At 34.8% G+C, this 21,954-nt stretch overlaps 2 protein-coding genes across 2 annotated transcripts in view; one reads left to right on the top strand and one right to left on the bottom strand.

The window, feature by feature from the left end:
* LOC131535819 (gastrula zinc finger protein XlCGF57.1-like) overlaps window positions 1-21,954 on the top strand; it is a 509,738-nt gene that overhangs the window by 59,454 nt on the left and 428,330 nt on the right. The gene's annotated exons all lie outside the window — the stretch shown is intronic.
* On the bottom strand, window positions 13,720-20,949 carry LOC131536881 (uncharacterized). Its single transcript, XM_058770049.1, has 14 exons — window positions 20,591-20,949; window positions 19,382-19,470; window positions 19,014-19,163; window positions 18,760-18,905; window positions 18,504-18,640; window positions 18,285-18,378; window positions 18,094-18,205; window positions 17,782-18,005; window positions 17,522-17,693; window positions 17,261-17,388; window positions 16,857-16,934; window positions 16,074-16,263; window positions 15,036-15,110; window positions 13,720-13,724 (listed from the first exon to the last, which is right to left on the bottom strand). The coding sequence occupies exons 1-14, from the start codon at window positions 20,641-20,643 to the stop codon at window positions 13,720-13,722; spliced, it is 1,653 nt and encodes a 550-aa protein (XP_058626032.1). The 5' UTR covers window positions 20,644-20,949.

Raw genomic sequence — 21,954 nt, 5'->3', positions numbered from 1 at the left:
GTGGCTTACCCTCCTTGTGAAGGGTGTCAATGATTGTCTTCTGGACAGCTGTCAGATCAGCAGTCTTCCCCATGATTGTGTAGCCTAGTGAACCAAACTCAGGAAACCTTTGCAGGTGTTTTGAGTTGATTAGCTGATTGGCATGTCACCATATTCTAATTTGTTGAGATAGTGAATCAGTGGGTTTTTGTTAAATGTGAGCCAAAATCATCACAATTAAAAGAACCAAAGACTTAAACTACTTCAGTCTGTGTGCATTGAATTTATTTAATACACGAGTTTCACAATTTGAGTTGAATTACTGAAATAAATGAACTTTTCCAAGACATTCTAATTCATTGAGATGCACCTGTATACACTGAAACCTCTGTAATGTTCACAGCGCCACTCAGTGGTCAAAATGAGAATAAGATCACCTTATTAAACACATTTTTGCCCCTACAGCTATGTTAGGCAATGGCTAACATCACATGTTTGTTTATCAATATTCTTCAAAATATTTTATTTTGTGTTCAGTGGGGTTAAATAATCTCATACAGGTGAGTAAACAATGACAGAATTTTCATTTGTTGGGTGAACTGTCCCCTTATTAAGAATTTCAGCACAAAAAGCAGACTTTCACCTGTAATAAACAGTTCAGAACTGAACACAGAAACCCAATATAATCAGCATTCACCATTCATTTCTATATTCAGTCTAACTGTGCATGCTCCCTCAGCATTTCCTCATTATACAGTGATTTGTCTGGGAGCTTTCAATGAAGATGCATAAACTCTCAGGCTGGTGCCAGTATTATAGTGTGTTTGGTGACACTTTACTTAACACCTTTATATATAATGCATTATAAATGTAGTTTTAATGCATTAATTATGCCTTAATGCACCTTATAATGCATTGTACAATGTCTTGAATAATTGTAACCACAGTTAATATATTATAACACTTATCAATTCATTGCTACACTATGCATTTTAAATTTGGTTCTAATAATTTACAACAAGATATAATGTACAACGCACATTATGAATAATTATAAGACATTATACCCTTTAATAACCCTTTATAATGCATTATAATTAAAGACTTTAAGTAAAGTGTTACCGTATGTTTAAAAATAGACATAAAAATTAGGTGAAATGCATGGCAACACAGGGTGCCAAACATTTAACATTAATAGAAATAATGGTTAAAGAAAGTAAAAAAAATAAATAAAAAAATAAAAAAATTGTTGACTGGCAGAAGCAGCTGCAAAACAAAAACTGTAAAATTGACACTGACACAGATGGTGATCAGGATCTGAAAACTGATTCATTGAACCAATTCCTGAAGTGTATTGGGATGATTAGATCCGACCGTCACCAGATCCCTGCGAGAAACACACAGTTACACAACAGCGTCCATCTGATTCAGCTCAGTCTGAAATTATCATGTGATTCAGTAAATCAGTTCAGTTATGAGTTTGATTCACTCACATGTTGTCTGGAGCTTCACGCCAACAGATGAACCACTCTACCTTCTGAAAATACCTGAAAACACAATCTGATTACTTTTTATATGTATTACATTATAATACATTTTATTAAATTATAATACATTTATATTCAAATGATTTCCTGTTTATTTCGAAGTTGAGATATAAAGTGAATAAAATAATCTGTTAACAATGATAAAAGGAATGAAAATGTGATTGATGGTGACGTGAAATATAGTATAATATGTAATGACCGAAGACTCATGTTAGGATCAGCCTCGACTCACCGGAAGATCCTTTTACGCAGCAGGAAACAGATCAAAACCAGGAGAACAATGACAATAAGAGCAGAAATCCACCACCACTGATCTGTACATGTGAGAGACAATAAATTCAGCTGAATGACTGAAAACATAAACTGATGAAAACAGCTGATCAATAAAAATTATACATATTGAAACACAGAAGCACAGAGGTTTACCTGAGAGCTGGAGATCTGGAGTCACTTCATTCAGAACATCTTTAAAAACACATGAAGATCACAAATATGAGTCAATATGAGAGAGAAGACTGAAAGTGGATTGAGTGTGAATCAGATCTGCAGTGTTTTATTAGTGAATAATCAGACGTTTATCAGCTGAAACTCACCTGGGTTTGGAGTCACTGCAGTTTGATTCCTCGCTGAAAAACACATTCACAATCATCATGATTCACTTGAAGATTCACAGAAGATTCAGTTCAACACAGAGTTTGATCTCAATCAGGACACACTGATGTGTTTTACTGAAGTGTTTCTCTCACCTCTGAAGATGGTCTCACGGCTGAAATTAGACTGAAATTAAAGAAAGAAGCCTTAGAGCAGCATTCATAGTGTTCATGGTGGATTAAATATGAAAACAGATGAGTGCTGAGAGAGATTGAGTTGATTTACTCCATCAGCAGAATCACAGATGATCTCATGACTCAGATTCACACAGTGAGACGTGACGAGACGATCAGATGAGACAGAAATAACAGGAGCAATCAGTTCCTTAGGATCTGACGGATCTGCTATCAGACGCTTATCCTGAACAAATAAAGCACCATCAGATTGTGTGTGTGTGTGTGTGTGTGTGCGTGTAATGCTGTAGTGTGAGAACAGAAACACACTCACCTGTGAATACCAGCTCTGCTCACAGCCTCCATTGAGTGTTTGATTCAGTAAAACAGGCAGAATCACATACAGAAATCCTGCGGGAGTCTGAATCTCTGCACACGCCACATTGATGATGACCATGATTCAATACTGAAAAGAGAGGGAAATGATTTAAAACCTCAAATGACTTTATTATATTATTATTACACGACAAGTGTTTTCTTGGGATAAGCATTTAAACATTTGTGGAAAAGGTTGTTTAAAGCAGTGAACATGTCAAGAGCCTTATTTTTTCACCCTAAAACATAAATGATAAACATAAACATAAAACATAAAAGGCTACATTATTGAGGCAGCAGAGGCCGCCACTGTCATATTCACATGAACAGAGTTCAAGGCGCACTTTTCTATAGGAGAGTAAAACGCGCTAGTGATAAAGAAAAAAGAGCATGATGAATCACATTTTGGCAGTTGTACTTCTTATGTTTTCTGAAAAAAAAAAAAGAGGATCTGTGAAATAGGAAGTTAATTTGAGATATATCATTTTTTCTCAATTGCTTTGGCTCAATACTTGGCACCCCCTCCCCCCCCCCCCCCTCCCCTCAAAACAATAAGCTCAGATGTCTGAACAATTAGTTTCTTGAATTTCTTATCAATATAAGCACATTGCATGTGGTTTGTAAGTGCAAAATTGCTGTTGATTTTCACTGAAATTGTTAAACTCTTCACAACTTCTAAACATTATTTCATCGTGAGCCATCACATGCAAAATGATCCATTCAGTTACCAAAATCTGACCTGAGTATATTTTATAAATATCTGACATGAAATGGTTGCAATGTTTGCTAAGTAAGCAAATGGCTTTTCAGAAATTTACCAAAAATTGTCTGCCCCTTTGCAGCCGTAACATTGTAATAAAACATGAATCACAATTTTGCCATTCAGCCAAGTTTGGAAGCATATATATGGAGTTTGCCAAGCACAATCACTACCGTTTTTGAAGGAGGAACATCACAATCCTAAACAGCAGCTACTGTATACATTTATATTTGTACTGTACATCTATCTGTAGAATTGTGTTGCGTGTAAACTGTGAACTTTCACAGTCGCTTGTTTTCCCAATACATTTTTACCTGCTGTTGAAATTGTGAAGTGCGACACACAGACAAAACTGTCATTCTTTTAGAAAGCAGTCTGTCAACAAATAGTAGAAAAAGAATGCATATAACAAATATGCAGTGGTGGTCAGTAACGAGTACTTAAGTAAATATTTCAAGTATCTGTACTTTACTGGAGTAGTTTTATTTTGAGTAACTTTTACTTTTACTTCACTACATTCCAAAGCATAAGATCGTACTTTTTACTTCACTACATTTCATAAAACATATCGTTACTCCTTATAATACATCACGTGCTCCGAGACGCAGACGCGGTGTCTGATTCATGAACAAACTGATGCTTTTCAATGAACCTGTTGAATCGGTTCGCAAATCGCAACAAACGATTCATTCACGAATTGGAATGATCCGATTGCAGCTGTTCTCGAGTCTCACTGATTCAAATGAATCGTTTAGAGCGAGTCTCCAGTGAACTGAACTCGCAACAACCGGGAGATCTCGTGAGAGCGCGCGCGCGCGCGCGACTGATGCTGTGAAAAGTAAGTTACTAATGTCGAATTTTAGGATTAATTATTGTAACTGAAAATATATTTAGGTCAAAACTGTCAGTTGTTTGTGAACTAAATCTGCTGTAAGGGTGATCTATTTAATCCCACTGAAATGCTTGAATGCAGACAGATCAACATCAGTGTCTCTATGTTTTAGGTCAAAAAACGAAACATTAAAATAATACAGATTAAATAAAATAACTCATGCACGTTCATATTCCCCGCTGCTGTAACGTTAGCAGTTTTATTAAAATGCTATGCATTTAGCCCCATGTGACGTCTGTTTTTAAATTGTTTATCAACAGTATAAATTGTTATATTGTTTAGATCAACTAGCCGAGTAGACATATATAAATGTTTATTCATAATCATAACCATACTGAAAATAAGTAAATATTGTTAGCTGATGCTAACTGTCTAGCTAACAAGCTTGCTGGTGCTAAGATGAAGAAATTTTTAGATATAAAGTCCAAATATGTGTATTCAACCACCTAGATAGATTACAGGGAAAGAGCAAGGATGTGATGTTCAGAACATGGTAACTACAGTAATTATCAAAGTGGGAAGTGATGCCCTCTGGGGGCATTTGGCCAGGGGTGTTTAACACCACAGACAAGGTTTGTGAAGAAAAAAAATCATTATGAAAATATTATTATATTTTCCTTAAAATGTTCTTCCTAACTTCAGGCCTTATTCTCATGTCATATATAACTGTGACATTCTGCAAAACAACAAGCTTTAAAACACTTTTTTTTTCTTACTGGTGAAAATTAGTTGGTCAAATCTGTTTTGTCTCAGGTACATTACAATGTAAGCTTCACAGTGAACATTACAACATCACTCTCATCAACGTAGTCCATATCAACAACAAAATATATATCTTGACTCCATATAGTGGTTATTTTGGGAAAATCCCAGGTATTTTGAGCAGTAGGATTATAAAAATATGTGACCCTGGATGACAAAACCAGTCTTAAGTGTCAATTTTTCATTTTCATCATCTGAAAGCTGAATAAATAATCTTTCCATTGATGTATGGTTTGTTAGGATCAGACGATATTTGGCTGAGATACAACTATTTGAAAATCTGGAATCTGAGGATGCAAAAAAATCTAAATATTGAGAAAATCACCTTTAAAGTTGTTCAAATGAAGTTCTTAGCAATGCATATTACTAATCAAAAATGAAGTTTTGATATATTTACGGTAAGAAATGTACAAAATATCTTCATGGAACATGATCTTTACTTAATATCCTAATGATTTTTGGCATAAAAGAAAAATTGATAATTTTGACCCATACAATGTATTTTTGGCTATTGCTACAAATATACCCCAGCGACTTGTGGTCCAGGGTCACTTATGTGCTAATATAAAATTAAATTAAGTAGTCTATATAAAATTGCAAAATAAATCTATCTATCAGTACTTTTTTACTTAAGTACATACAAAATCAAGTACTTTTGTACTTTCACTCGAGTAAAATTTAAAAAGCAGTACTTTTACTTTTACTGGAGTAATATTTTATAATACGTATCTGTACTTTTACTCAAGTACTTGATTTGTGTACTTTGTCCACCACTGCAAATATGAAATGAAATTGCATATAACAAAATGAATTTTGCTTATGAAATTAAATGAAATTTGCATATAACAAATATCCCCATGGTGAAAAAACATCGAAACATTTTTATATTGACACAATAACTAGGTTTGAAGCATAAATTCAATGTTTTGGGTGAGTTACATTTTGCAAATAGAGTTCTGCAATAGTATGCAATATATAGAGTTCTGATGTTCCTCCAAACAGCAATTTTGTGCAAACTTAAGCAAATACATTTAAAATGTACTCTCAAATGAAAATTCGATAGTTTACTAAACCTACACATCAAACCAAGCTGTATTCATGTTACCATAACTCTTCTACAGTTTGCACTATCAAAATAATTCAAATTGCTCCTGCCAGCAGACCAATGCGCTTTTCGGCAATATATGGTTTATTACGGTAATGTTTTGCGCTCCTTCAACAAATGACTGCAGATTTCCGGGAGAGCGGGAGGGGAGAATATGAATGGAGAGATAGGGAGCGCAGAGTTTTGGATTGCATAAAATAATAAACAGAATTATCAAAAACATATTGAAGGAGGCGTAAACAGCACAAAAATCGATTAGGATGATTTTTGATGAGACTTTGGGAGCAGGCTGCGTGAGACTTTTTCACATGTGGTGTGTGCATCACTATAATGCGTCCGTGCGTGTAAATGTGTGCGTGTATGAACAAAAAAGCCTCCTGAATGAAAACTGTGCAACCCAGCGTCCCAGAAATACTTGTATATATGTATTATAGTTGAATTGTGAAGTAAGAAGTGTTGGATTATTTAGATCATGATTTTTCTATTTTTTTTCTAACTGTGTGTTTTTTGTTTGTTTGTTTGTTGTTGTCTATTTAAATTCTGTTTACAAACTCACCACACAAGATTAATGGTCAAAAACTGTACTTTTTTTTGAAAGCCATTTGAAAGACACCTTACACTTGAAAATAGCACATTCTGTTAGAATTTTACAGTCAAAATGACCTATTTTACCCTTAGGTTTTAAAGGGTTAAAAGGGTTAAAACAGATTCTGCGATTAAATATCGAGCATCAATCAGTTCGATTCCGTTTGATTCCCATTGACTTCCAAGAAAAAATAAAAAAATACAGAAAAATAATGCAAGTCAATAGCGACCAGCAAATGAATGAGGTTTAACCCTTTAAAAACTGTTTTCACAATATAATCAAACTTACTCTAGCTTCATAACAAATCATACCTGTAAGCAAATCCGTGTGCTGAAGTGTGTCGAGGTGAGCAGAACGACTTCCTTGAAAATAGGAATGAATTGTGACTGGCTGTGTATAGATACTCAATCTCTCCTCCTACTGTATCTTCTTCGCAGCCAGTCTGTGTTTTATCGTTTCATTGATCTAAAGCATGGTCGTTACAGCAAAATAGTCTGGTGGTAAAACAACAGAAGCTGAAGTGCACATACAGATAGGGCTCTGCAGAGAGAGAAAAAAAAAACGTACGGGACTTACCTTCATTGTTTTCTCTGTTTCCTGTTGTGCAACAGAGCTCTGGGGGAGAGAAAGAAGTTTGTGTCTGTTTTGCCTGTGTGTTTTCATTTAATTTAGTTACTATAGTTACTAAAACATTATTTGTTTTCTGGGATTATGCATGCAATGATAGAGGCTTCGCACTCACGTATCTGGATTTATTAAAAATTGATAAATAAATACAAATAATAATAAAAACTATAAATATGTGCTATAGATGAAAACTCTGTTTTCATTTCGATATACACATTCACTCCCATTAATGGAGATAAGCAATGAAATTACATAAAGTCTTTTTACAAATTATATATATATATATATATATATATATATATATATATATATATATATATATATATATATATATATATATACACACACACATACACACACGCACGCATAAGTTAACCAAAAATAATATGAATTTAGACATTTGTAGTGAATGCGCTTGATCACTTTTTCCTGTGGCTATGTTCTAATGACAGCGAGGAGTGCAATAGGTGCACAATAATATATCTTTAAACTAAACTGCAGATTTTGTGTTATGAGGAAATATAAATAATTAGCAAGAACATTGATCAATGATGCGCACGTATTGCGCACACTGGATTCGGTGGAACGGTCCATTCTCCGGTTTGAATGGGTTCAATGATAACAACTTACTGTACAACCGCAGCTGCATGGATGATAATTGTACTTACACTGCAATAAATATAGGCCTATGTTTTCCACTAAAAATAGCTAAAATATGTGCACCTCATCAGCAAAACTGCATAAATTTAAATTATTCTGTAATTAAGTTCTGGCGTATATGGTTATATAAATCTGACAACTTTTTACCTTACGAAAATAAACCATGGCTTTATTAGCCTAAAAGCATGGTAACCATGTTTTTTTTGTTTGTTTGTTTTTTCCTCAGATTGATTACGCTTTGTACAACCATTGTTTTACTACAAATACCATGGTTAAACTATGATTAGTGCAGCAAAATTGTATTCGTAGTAAAACCATGGTTAATTTTACATTTACATTTAGTCATTTTATCCAAAACGACTTACAAATGAGGACAATGGAAGCAATCAAAATCAACAAAAGAGCAACGATATGAAAGTGCTATAACAAGTCGCAGATAGCCTAACGCAGTACACGTAGCAAGGTTTTTATTTATTTTAATTATTATTATTTTTTTTATCTTTGTTGTTGTTGTTAATTATATATTAAGTAAAAAGAAAACAAATAGATAGAATAGAAAAAAATTATAGAAAAAGCTAGTGTTAGAGGCCTTTTCATAGAAAACAGGCAGTTAGAAAACAAATTGAGTGCAAGTCTTAAAAGGTCGTTTTAAAAAAATAACAAAAGAAAACTGAGATAAAATAGAATTAGAATAGAGAGTGCTAGTTTGAGGGTCAAATAAAGATTTTTGTAAAAAAATATATATATATATATAAATATATATATATATATATATATTTAAATAATTTTTGTAAGGGTTGTGTTGTTGTCTGCCTTAACTTCCTCTAAACCTATTATTATTCCACGATTCGTCTGCTAAATTACTACTGTAACTTTACAATAGATGATAATGATGTTAGCAAACAGTATTCTGAGTGATTATAGTAAATGGGGTGCTACTGCTAACAGTTGCTAGCAGTTTAATGCTTAACTAAGCAAAGTGATTTCATAAAATAAACGAAATAGCAAAAGAACTAGAATTTACCTTTAAACCATTTGCAAATAACATATGTTTCATGTGTCATCAGATTCTGCAATGAGTAGCCTATCACGTAGCCTACATTATATTTTCGATTCAAAATCAAAATGACAACATTTGACAAAAACAAAAAAGAAAAAAAAAAGTGTAGTAGTTTGTGTGACTGTCGGCCATTTAACATCTTTATTGTAAATCAGTTAGGCTATATTAAATGTTTCGCGTGCCATATAACAAATATCGTGTTCCCGTTAGTGTCTGTCGATATTGCATTTATGCACACAGCACAGGTTGGGTTGGACACAGCGATACCATTTAAATACTTTTAGTTCAAGAGTAAATGTCCCTTCATTACAACAACAACAACAACAACAACAATAATAATAATTAAAAGCACCTGCCCTTCCTATTTTTAAAGAAGACATTAATTTCAGAAGGCAGTAAAAATAAAGAAACAGCAAACATATCAATGCGGCTGAACGCCATGATGACAAACCTCTAAACAAACAAACAAACAATTGCAATGAATTCATCAATGCAGATTTAATATCATTCTTTACATGGCGCCCTTACTGAGGCAGTCCTCATATCGCCACCTATATTTTATTTATTCAGATTTATAAATAGTAATGCATTTTTTTTTTCACCCTTTCCAACTCTTCATACTACGTTTTCGCTTTAGAATCAGAACACCAAACCCTAGAGTCATTAAGCGATGGGCGTTGATTTTGTTTCACTTTGACTTTATCAGTCGGGGAGAGTCCCTTTACGCAACTGCTCGATTTTCAATCGTACATGTCTGTTTTATGGTATCATTTGACACATGTAATTCCTAAGAAACGCTTTGGGTTTTTACATACAAATATGCGATAGCAAAAGTTAAATGTGTTTTAGCTATTTTAGTGACAATTCAAGTTCATTTCTGTAGCGCATTTCACGATACAAAAGCAGTTTTACAGGAAGTTAAGATTCTAGAATATATTACTAGTAGTTTATCAGTGGTGACTATGTCAAGGTAATGTACATATGGCAGAAATGTATGGTAAAAATCAGTCAATGAGGTAATCAAACAGACGATGGACACTATTTACAGCAATGATTACATGTTGCAATCAAACTTTAGCTTAAAATCAAAAAGAATATAATCAATAATTATAATTAATAATTATATATAATTCTGAAAATATAGGCCTAATTGTATATTTTATTAAATAACACATACTCTCTATCTACAGGCTCTGCTGTTCTCATATCATATATAACTGTGATGTTCAAAAAAACAACAAGCTTTAAAACACTTTTTTTCTTACTGCTGAAAATGAGATCATTTACTGTGAAATCTATTTTCTCTCAGGTACATCAGAGTGGGGGAAAACACACCCCTACTGTTTCCCCTAAATAACCACAAGATAAAGTCAAGATACATTTTTATTGTAACTGGATTATGTTGACAAGAGTGATGTAGCAGTATTGATTATTGATTATAATTAGATGTAGATAATTAGATATATTCTTTTTAATTTTAAGCTAAAACTACCCGAACCCTGATTTTGCTGTAAATGTTTAAAGCAACCACCTGTGCTGCAAAACGACTCTTGGTACAAATTAAATTTTTGTTAAAAATCTAATCAATAAAAATGATCCCGCACACTATCAGTCCATGCCAAATATAGAAATGTATTACAAAATACAGCGACGTTTCGGTCCACTAAGCTTCATCAAGCTTGTGCATATTATTACAGACAAGACATTTAAAAACAGTCACCACCAATGAATGTAATCGACACTACATGTGGACCAATCACCAACTCATAAGTCATGACTAACAAGGACTCAAATATCCAATAAAAAAATACTTTTTAATGCTACCAATAAACGATGTTCCCCTTTTTTATAAGCAAATCTAATCAAGTTTGTAAAGTCACATTGTCAGACAATATCTAAACAAGGTTACAAAATTCTAATAAAATCAAAAATCTAATAACATCAAAACTCTTTTCATACTTGTTGATGAATATTTTCTGAACACACTTAACTTTTGTTTCACAGAAAGAAAAAGAAAAACTTTCCTTAAGGGGGCGTTTCCTCCTTAGCTTTATGGTGAATACTTCTACATCACTCTTGTCAACATAGTCCTATAGTTAGAATAAAAATGTATCTTGACTTTATCTAAAGGTTATTGCGGGAAGAACAGAAGTGGGCGTTTTCCCCGCTCTACACTAATGACAACATGTTGAGTCCAGCCCTCGGTTTGCCGTGATGGAATTAAATAACACATCTGCCTATTTTGGGTGTCTTGTTCATTATCATTTTGATTTTCAAATATAAGCAACAGAGCTTCAGTTAAATGCAGTTTATAGCAACACTTGTGAATCACTTCTCCCCTCACAGTACACAATATGACACGACATATGTAATTAGACTTAATTATTGTCAAAATATATCAATAATCTTTTTTTTTTTTAAACATTTTCCATATTCATACGTTCAAAATGTTATATTTAAGACACCGATCTCATAACATTATTCATGCAAGTCATTACTTACATTAGTTTATTCATTTAATTTATATGTTGGCCCTATTTAATGATTTATTTTTTATACAATTTATTTTTTTCATACTTTGGTCTCACAGATTTAGCATTTATTCAGTTTTGGACATAGTTTATCTGTGTGCACGTTTTACTTATAGGCCTACATTCGTTTTGCTGCGCCAACTAAGTGTTTAGGCTATATGCCTATAGTTATGTGAGTGCATGAAATTATTACACGTTGGCAGTTGTCATGTTTGTAGTGGTTAGTTTAAATATTAAGTTTAGGTGGGGCCCTTTTTTTATTGCCTAGGGCCTCACAGACCCATGGGCTGACACTATTTTAAGTATTTTCAATACATAATTTACATTCCAGTCTATTTCCAGACCCATTATGTGAGGAAACCAAAAATAAAATACAATAAAATAAATAATTGGCTTTATATAGGCTACTAGTGATCGATGAAAATATTTACTTACAAACAGTTAACTCTATCTGTTTGTATTTTTTTTTTCAAACGAAATAAAACAGAGGTGTATTTTTTTTTAATAAAAGTGCGCCTCCCGCAAAGATATATATAGCCTATATTTATTTTATGTTTTATGTTTAGTTTTTATATAGTTTATTTCAAATGAATGAGGAAAATAAAGTTGTTTGAATTAAAGCAGCTCTGAAAGAAGTTCTGTTTTTTATTTTTTACACACTGTAAAAAGTGGTTGAAAAAGTGATTTTAAGGGTAAAAGACTTCTAAAAATTCTAATTGATTAACATAATGATGTAGTTTAAAATACTGTTATTTGTGATAGAGAGCAGAATTTCCTGCGTGTCACTTCACATGGGATGGTTTTACACCGAAACAACTCTGTTACTGTTTTTTTTTTTTTTTACCCTATGTGCATTAGAATTAAGGTCTTAGGTAGTTATATATGACTTTCTTATCTCATAATTCTGAGATTTCTTTCCTCAAAATTGCTAGATATATAAATTTGCAATTTTAAGAAAATGTGAGCTCCGACGGAGAAAAAGGTGATATTTAAAAATAAATTAATTAATTAATTAATTAATAAAAAAAAATCACACTTGACACTGTACACCTTCTACATACGAGTATTTTCCTCCTCAGCTTGTGGAAAAATTGCTTGTGATGAACTTTGATTCATCGTGTCTTTCTCATCACCGCCTATTTTCGGTGGTTGTCAGTGTATTATAGAAAACATAGCATTTCAATAGGTTGGTATATTGATATTTTTCATATAACTTACACATTTTGTGTATGTAAGGTTTTTAAACGGGGCCGTGCACAGACATTGTTTTTACAGACATTAATAAACAACTCATTTAGAACATTTATATGACCTTTTACCTTTTTAAACTATTTTTAGGCCTACTACACAGTAAGAACAGAAGTGTTAAACTCCTATAGAGTTGAATTTGACTCTGTTTCAGATAACATTTGGTCCCACTCGAAATCAGTGTAAAATTTACTCTTTGGTCAGTGTCAAGTTTTTAGAGTTAATTCTACTCAATATTGTGTAAAAAATAACAATGAAACGTGTAAAAGTATTTAACACTGTAGTTTAATCACACTGTTAAGAGTAATATGCTTACACTGTATAGAGTTAATTTAACTACAATTTTACTTAAAAAATATGTAATATTTACTTTTCATTTCTCTACAGTGTTTTAAAAAAATATATAAATCATAAGATGCAGTGTTACTGAATTACAGAACTATCAACTACTATCAAATGAAAACAAGCACAATAACTTTAGATCACAGCACTCACAATTTATTGTACAAATTTTTTTCAAGCATTTCAATGTCAGTGAATTTACATTGCAAACCCATTGCCTTGTCTCTGACAGAAACATGTATAACATCATAAAAATGTTTACCAGAGAAAGCAATATGGCACGACAAGGAGAGTTGTGTCATTCCCTCCATATGACATTTGTATGTCAAAAGGCCTAGGATAATGCAGGTTGTCGATATGAAAAAAAACAAAATCCTCTTTTGATCTGATCACCTCATATGCATGGAAATGTTCTTGAAAAGTTATTGTAACTAAGGGCACTGTGAGTAGCAACAGTTTTTCACACATTATCAGAACTGACTCAATCTGATAAAACACGGGCACTTCAGATTCAACTTTCCCACAGATAACCAAGTATGGGCGATAAACAAACCCATTATGTTTAGCCCAATTAACCTTCATAACCTGAATGCTACTGGGCACTTGCATTGCCATAGCAATTCCAGAACCTCCTTTTACCATATTTAAAGACACCATTTTTCCTGGACCAATGTCTAACCGACTAAAAGTTGTTGAATTTCGCCAACTATATGCCATATGATGCTGATGCTTCTTTGCCAGCGTTTTGGTAATATTTTTAAACGATTTAAGCTGTTTTTTGAAAAAATTATGCTTCCCTTCATACCTCATACACCAACTATGAAGGACAGGTCCAATTTTCTGGATGCAGCGGGATAGTGGATAAGAAAATGGTGCTTTGGTAAAAGGTTTTCTGAGGATACAACTTCTTAAACAGTGTGTGGTGATCCACAATTAAATGTTTTAAATATACACATAAACCTTGAGATAACATGGGCGAGAATATAATGGTTATTATTTGAAGTAGTAAAAGAAGCAGGCCCCAGTGTTGGTCAGTAGAGGTTACCAAATCTCCAAAGATAAGAGGAACATTCCTAAGTAAGCACCAGGACTGAACAGCATTCAGTCCCAGATCATTAGATCCTTCAACTAAATTAACAGCTACAGGCCTGTTGTTTCTCTCCATGAAACCATAATCAAAACTTTGTATTCTTGACTGTATTTCTGCTGATGTAACATGTTTTTCCTTCAAATACAGAAATAATAACTTCAATTCGTACTGGCCCACCCCTTCTAACACATCATGCATCACATCAACTGAGAAGTTCTCTGTTGTGTGAAAATACTCCAATGAATTTAATATGCATGACCTTTTCACACCAAAAACGTATGGAAGGGATGGATTACGAGCCATTTCTTGACAGTGAGCAGTGTGTATATCTTTGGTGCGCAAAACTATTTTGGAAGAATCTTCAGAGAATTCTGTCTGAAAGTCCTCCTTTTCCGCTAAACAGAACCTGCAACAGTACCTTGCACTAAAAGACTCCACCAGACCAAACAAACTATGCAAACCCAAGTTATCACCAGTAACCTGTACTACAGTGCCACGAACATAACCATTGTATAATGGAATCTCAATACCATCACTCTCTAACACTTTAATGTCTCGAACAATGGGAGCAAAAATTTCACTAAAACCATACCGTTTAACATCTTGAGTATGAAATAAGGCGCACAGGTGTATGTTAGCCAAAAAAGAATTCCATTTTGGAGAGAAGTTTCTTAAAGTAAAATATACTCCACCCAATTTATGAATACCTCGCTTAGGACCCAGAGGGTTGGCGACCTCAAAGTCATCATAGAACATCTGGATCTGTATTGTCTGCTTCTCAGCTGAGAACAGGGGGTGACTTTTAAAAAAAGATCCATCACAAATATCTCACAGTCTAGAGTCGCTGGCTGAGCTTTGCAACATTTCTGCAACATACTGACTTTTAAATATTGACTGCAGTGTAGATAAAATTGGAATATACATGAATTTATCTTGAACAACTACCTGATCATATGTTCCAGTCTTTTTATTTCGTCTTGTGTCAAATCTTGAACCAATCACACATTCAACTGGTTCTACTATTTCCCACTTGTCAGTCATAAATTTTGATCGCTTGTATTCGAATTTAGAATTGTGAAAGGATTCTCTAACCCCTCAAAACACGCCTCAACTTTCTTGCACATTTCCGTTTCTCTTTCATTACTAAATACATGCTTTATCACTGTCTCTTTAGCATGCTGATGGATATCTTGAACGATCTCTTCCATGGAAATCACTACAGAATTCAGTGTACTTTGACCAACACCTGCTGCCTTTAGATCAGAAATGACAGCTGAACAACTATTTACAATGTATGGCGAAGATAACTGTGACTCAGCAGCCTCTAAATATTCAGTCGACTCTTCAACATGAGAAACATTACTTGTATTGACTGTACTTTGAGGATATGTAAGATCATATTCTACAGAATCAACTAAGCTGCTTCCATGGCACTTATTAAGATGCTTTCTTAAACCAGAAAAACTACCAAAAGAACGTGAGCATCCTTCTTGACCACACTTAAGAAAAAGAGTCCTGCCTGTACATAGCCCATGAATTACCTTAAAGTGCTTAACAAGGTTGTTTGGACTTCCATGGTCACTTTTGCAAAGAAAACACTTCATAGTTTTATCTCAATTAACGCACCATTCTTGCTCGCAACTCTGCAACTCTAGGAGTTTCCTTTGTTTCCCCCTTGTCGATGTTATAGATGGTTGTTTGCACAAAAGTGAAAAAGCTGCTCAGAGAAGAACTGTATGACGTACCAAAGACGTAATGGGCTTTAAAGAGTTCGTCAAAAGCTCCAACTGAACCTTTTGCCTTGCATGGAAGTGCATGCTTGTCAACCACAATGAAGTAGGAGTGAATGGTGCTCTGTGTGGATCCCTGGGCGAGAAGGTAGGGCTGACTGCTTTGGGTGATGTTGTCTAGATGCTGCTGCACACTGGTTCCAACCTACAACAAAACACATTCAACAGAATTGTTTTGGTGACTAACTTCTGACAATAGGTCAGATCACCTCAAACTGTGCACAAGATTGTGATGGAATATATTTTAAACAACTGTTAAAGGATTAGTTCACTTTAAAAATAAATGTTGCTGATAATTTACTCACCCAAGATGTTCATGTCTGTCTTTCTTCAGTCGAAAAGAAATGAAGGTTTTTGAGAAAAACATTCCAGGATGTTCTCCATATAATGGACTTCCATGGTGACCAACAGTTTGAGGGTTTAAATGAGGGATCAAATGTTCATCTCAATGCAGATTCAAAGTCTCTAGATTATTCCAGCAGAGAAATAAGGGTCTTATCTAGTGAAACGATCGGCTGTTTTCAAAATAAATAAATAAATACTTTTTAACCACAATTGCACGTCTTGTAGAATCTCAAGATCCGCCACACATTACGTCATGACGTTGGAAAGGTCACGCGGGGCGTAGGCGGCAAAGACTAATATTAACGCCCTTTACCAAAAAAACAAAAAAAAACAAATAAACCATGATGTCGGACGATTTTGAAAATAAAGGAGAAAATGAGATCAAATATCTACCTTTTCGAACCGGCTTACGTCTATGTCCCGCGTGACCTTTCCAACGTCATGACGTAATGTGTGGCGTATCTTGAGATTCTACAACACGTGCAAATGTGGTTAAAAAGTATATAATTTTTGTTTTTATTTTGAAAATGATCGTTTCACTAGATAAGACCCTTATTTCTCTGCTGGGATCATGTCGAGACTTTGAAGCTGCATTGAGACTTTGAATCCTCATTTGAACCCTCAAACTGTTGGTCACCATGGAAGTCCATTATATGGAGAAAAATCCTGGAATGTTTTCCTCAAAACCTTAATTTCTTTTCGACTGAAGAAAGAAAGACATGGACCTCTTGGATGACATGGGGTTAGTAAATAATCAGCAAAACATTTTTATAAGTTAACTAATCTTTTAAGCATACCTTTTGAAATCTGATGAGCTGATCTACGGCTTGATATGCAGACATCTTTCCCGGCCTCTTTCTACCTTGTGCAGATGGTGGTAGCAAATGTAGCAGCAGCAAGATGGCAGACATGTCACTGTCCCAGCCTACAAATAAGTAAATAAAAACCTGGTTAACATTATGCCATAGCATAGAATTCAAATTGACAACTTGCACCATTACGAAAATGTAAACTACACACATAACCCACAATAAAAAGTAAAACAGTTCCATTCATACCATTCTCAACTTCAGCAGCTGACTCAGCATTGCGCATCAAATCCAAGAGTTCTGTGGTGGGTACAAGTCCATGGCTTTCCTTTATTACTTTTGTTTTGAAAGTGGTTGGCCACTTCTCCAAGAATTTGTTGGCCGTGGCCTCACCAAACAGAAGTCTGAAATCTTCTTCTATCTGCAATGTAACACATTGACAGAAGTGATGAGTGATACCTAATGCTACATTGGATATTTTGGTGATGCAGTGAATTAAGATGTCATACCAGTCCTGGTGTGTCCAGAAATCGTGGGAAGACCAAGAAGACATCTGATGATTTGGCTTCATCGTTGACCATTGCTTGCCGATATATGAAGGTCATTTTCATCTTCTCACGGACAGTCTTTTCATCAGCAGAGTGTCTCAAAACAGCAATAGCTGCTTCCACATTCTCATCAGATGGCTCTCTGTCATAGGCGAAGGGCTGACGACCACGGCCTGGCCCACCAACTTAAGACAAAATACAATGTTGAGAACTAATTTCTGTACAATTCACAGGTCAACATTATAATCGCATGTCACTGATCAGTAAACATACCTTTAGGAGATTTGTTGACTGAGGCACCTCTTTCCTCTGCTGTTTTTCTTTGTATGGTCTTCAATCGCCATGCAAGGTATCCCGAACCACTCTCCGGATCATAGTAATGTTCCTATGTGATTATAAATAAATTATAAAGGAGTACTATTAACATTTCAAACAGTGCATATTGCAATAACCCATTTACTTACATATCCATGTTGTGAGTATGGGTCTTCTAGATAGGGAAACAAAGCTACTATCCCCTGTGCATACATCACTCTGACACTTTTGGGGGGGGATGTCCTAGCATATGAATTTCAAAGTTAACATCACACTCAATTGACATTGCACAACACAATTTACATGCATAATAACTGTAAAATAATAACAATGTTTCTTTACAGCCCATCCATATGCTTAATGCTTACCCATGTGTTTCTGTCATCTCAGCAGCAAGTATGTTTATCATCTGTCTTCTGGTGGCGTCTGTCAGAGATTTGGTTTTTCCATACTCTTGCATAATGCGTTCACCGCCAGGCTTTGATGTAAGGATTTTTTCAATCAACTAGGTGGAATAAAATGTGCTTTCCGTTATTGTAAAACCATATGTAATGCTGAAAAAAAATAGTTATCTAAAGAACACTTCCCATGGTGAAACAACATTCAGATTGGACCACCACTTACCACTTTTGCCTCATAGTTTATGTGGCATGGCCTTTTAGGCTGGCTTCCTTCAGCAGCGGCTACTTCTTCAACAGGGTCACACATCATAAAATTCAGGATGACGGTGTCATCAGATGTACCCGAGCATGATGATGATTGAGAGGCACCTGTTCATTATGAAATTTGTACAAAACTTAGAAACATATTACAAGTTATTTTTAAAACAATAAATGTTCTCATTCTAAAAATAATTTGTGAATTGTCTGAATGAATACCAAGTCCTCCATTGCCCAGCATGATTCTGAAAGTTCCAGGTGACTCCTTCACTATTTCTTCAAAAACCTCTGTGTCAACTTCTGTGTCTGACTGGTCATACACCTTAATGTCAGGCTGCCTGCTTTCTGGTATGTTGAATTTTAGACACACTGTTAAATAAAAAAAAAAAACATGCATTCCCTTCTCACAAGAATCAAAGGTGATCACAAAATGATGAAAGACAAGTATCTGCACCCGATTTTATGTAACTGAAAATATAAAGCACAACAGAAATGATTATTGACCTAACTAGATATCATAACATAATAGGTTAATGCCTGTATTTTGTCATTGGGTGATGTATATTGCTTTAACCTAATGTACCCACCTTCTTTCAAGAAAGCATCAAATGTCAGCTCAGATAGCTTTATGTATTTCTGCTCTTCCCCGAATTGAACACGCAACAGCATTTTGCCCCTGTTAACAAAGAAAATATATTCAAAATCATCATATAGGGCTGGTTCAACTAAGATTTACATATCCATTTCTCTCAGTAGTGGCAATGCACTATGCATTAGATGTTACTGCAATTAAAAAGGGCGGCTGAAGAAGATTGTGCTGGTTGAATATAACTTTCTATAAATAATACATTTTCTGCAGCAAATGGGTTAGGCTAGTTTAGAGGCACGGTGTCCCTATCAGCTAACGTTACCAAATAACTGTGCCAACTACCAAAGTAGCTGGCTCATTAGCTGTTTAACTTCGAACAGTAAAGCACACCGTTTTTTCGTATCCGTCATTTGTTGGCTCTTAAAAGTGTAAAATCGTGATTGACATAATGTGAGGTCGTATTAATTTTTTAACGTGCGAAAATTTCGGACGCGAATTTCGGACCTTTAAAATGGTTAAGCCGTGTTAAACAAACACGTCATGCAATCGGTGATCCAAGTTATCGTTTTATAAGACCAATTAACTATCAGAAGCAAGCTAACATTACCAGTAATCTGTAAAGTTGATAAAAAAAACAAAAAAACAAAACAAAAAAACAGATTTAAGGTCCTTGCACACTGAGTCCGAAATTCGCGTCCGAAATTTTTGCACGTTAAAAAATAAATACGACCTCACGTTATGTCAATAACGCTTGCACACTGCCTACGAAACTTTCGTCCGTCATAAAAAAAATCGAAACGGGTTCGATTTTTTGCGTTTTTCGCATCCGTAACAAGCGTTTGAATGGTGTTTTGACAGTTGAGAGCCACAGAATGATGGATACGAAAAAACGCATGCGAAAATTTCGGACTCGGTGTGCAAAGACCTTAACGTTGCCTGCATGGGAAGCTAAAAATACGTTATAAGACAATTAACTGTATTAAATCTTTTGTTGTTATAGCGACCGAGCAAACGTTATTTTACGCAAATCATTCTGACCAACTTCATTCGTGAAAATATTGCAACACATAAAGAAACACAGTTACCGATACGGATTGCTATAGCTGGTTACTTCTAATATGACCTCAACTAATATCAGCACAACTCTAAAATTATGTAAAGTTAAAAAATACCGTTTTGGTGTTGACAACACAGGGATGTTACTTACCTCAGTGGCCTATAACGTTCAGTTACTCCTTTGCAATCTTCCTCCACCGACATATATGTGCCAACTGCCAAACTTCATCACAACAGAGTGGCGGGTATTCATCACTGCTGTAGAGTTGAAATTGTCGCGCGTTTCTGCAGATTTTTACACTCACTTTTAACTCCACTGATAGAGCAACTTTACTCTCCAAAATGTTAAAAATACTCTACCTGGGTTAAAATAACTTTACTCTGAAATATTAACACCCCATTTTTTACTGTGTATTAATATGGTTTTAATAAAATATTAGAATCAAAAATAGAGAAGACCGTAGCGCCAAACACTCGTCCGAAAGTCCAGTAGATCAACAATATACAGGTGCGTAGATCCAAAAAATAGAGATAAATAGACCAAAAAGATCCGCACTCATCCAAACAGCCCAAAAACGCATAAACAGTGCAACAAAGTGCAAAGGTGCAACAGTGCAAAACGTTTTCGGGTATTACCCCTTCCTCAGTGCCATGTGCTACCAGGCACACACCTGCGCTCATTAAACTATGTAGTCCATTACCATAATACACTTAATATACAAATACATACAAAAACTTTTTTTTTTTTTAATAAAATATTATAAATATAAATATGTGCTAGCGATTACTTTCAACTAAGCCATGTGATTGTAATGGGAAATATACTTAATTACAAGAATTAAAGTGTTACAAACTGCTAAATATTCTATCTATATACACTGAACAAAATTATAAACGCAACACTTTTTTGCCCCCATTTTTCATGAGCTGAACTCAAAGATCTAAGACTTTTTCTATGTACACAAAAATATTGTTCACAAATCTGTCTAAATCTCCTTTGCCGAGATACTCCATCCACCTCACAGGTGTGGCATATCAAGATGCTGATTAGACAGCATGATTATTGCACAGGTGTGCCTTAGGCTGGCCACAATAAAAGGCCACTCTAAAATGTGCAGTTTTATCACACAGCACAATGCCACAGATGTTGCAAGTTTTGAGGGAGCGTGCAATTGGCATGCTGACTGCAGGAATGCCCACCAGAGCTGTTGCCCACGAATTGAATGTTCATTTCTTTACTATGAGTCGTCTCCAAAGGCGTTTCAGAGAATTTGGCAGTACATCCAACCGGCCTCATAATGACCCGATTAAGCAAGTGACAAATCTGTCAACTGTCCCGAAATCCGAATGATATGTGGGTGTTATTACTGCAATGTAGTTTGGCAGGTAAAGCTCAAGAAATTTGCGCGTCGTTACCAATTGAGCAGTCTCTCGATTATGAGGTCCTTAAAGCCGCCGTTCTCCGAGCATATGAACTGGTCCCTGAGGCGTATCGCCAAAAGTTTCGAAGGCATG

The sequence above is a fragment of the Onychostoma macrolepis genome, chromosome 03 (assembly GCF_012432095.1).
Source record: "Onychostoma macrolepis isolate SWU-2019 chromosome 03, ASM1243209v1, whole genome shotgun sequence".
NCBI lineage: Eukaryota > Metazoa > Chordata > Actinopteri > Cypriniformes > Cyprinidae > Onychostoma > Onychostoma macrolepis.
This window is presented reverse-complemented; position numbering and strand designations above follow the sequence as displayed.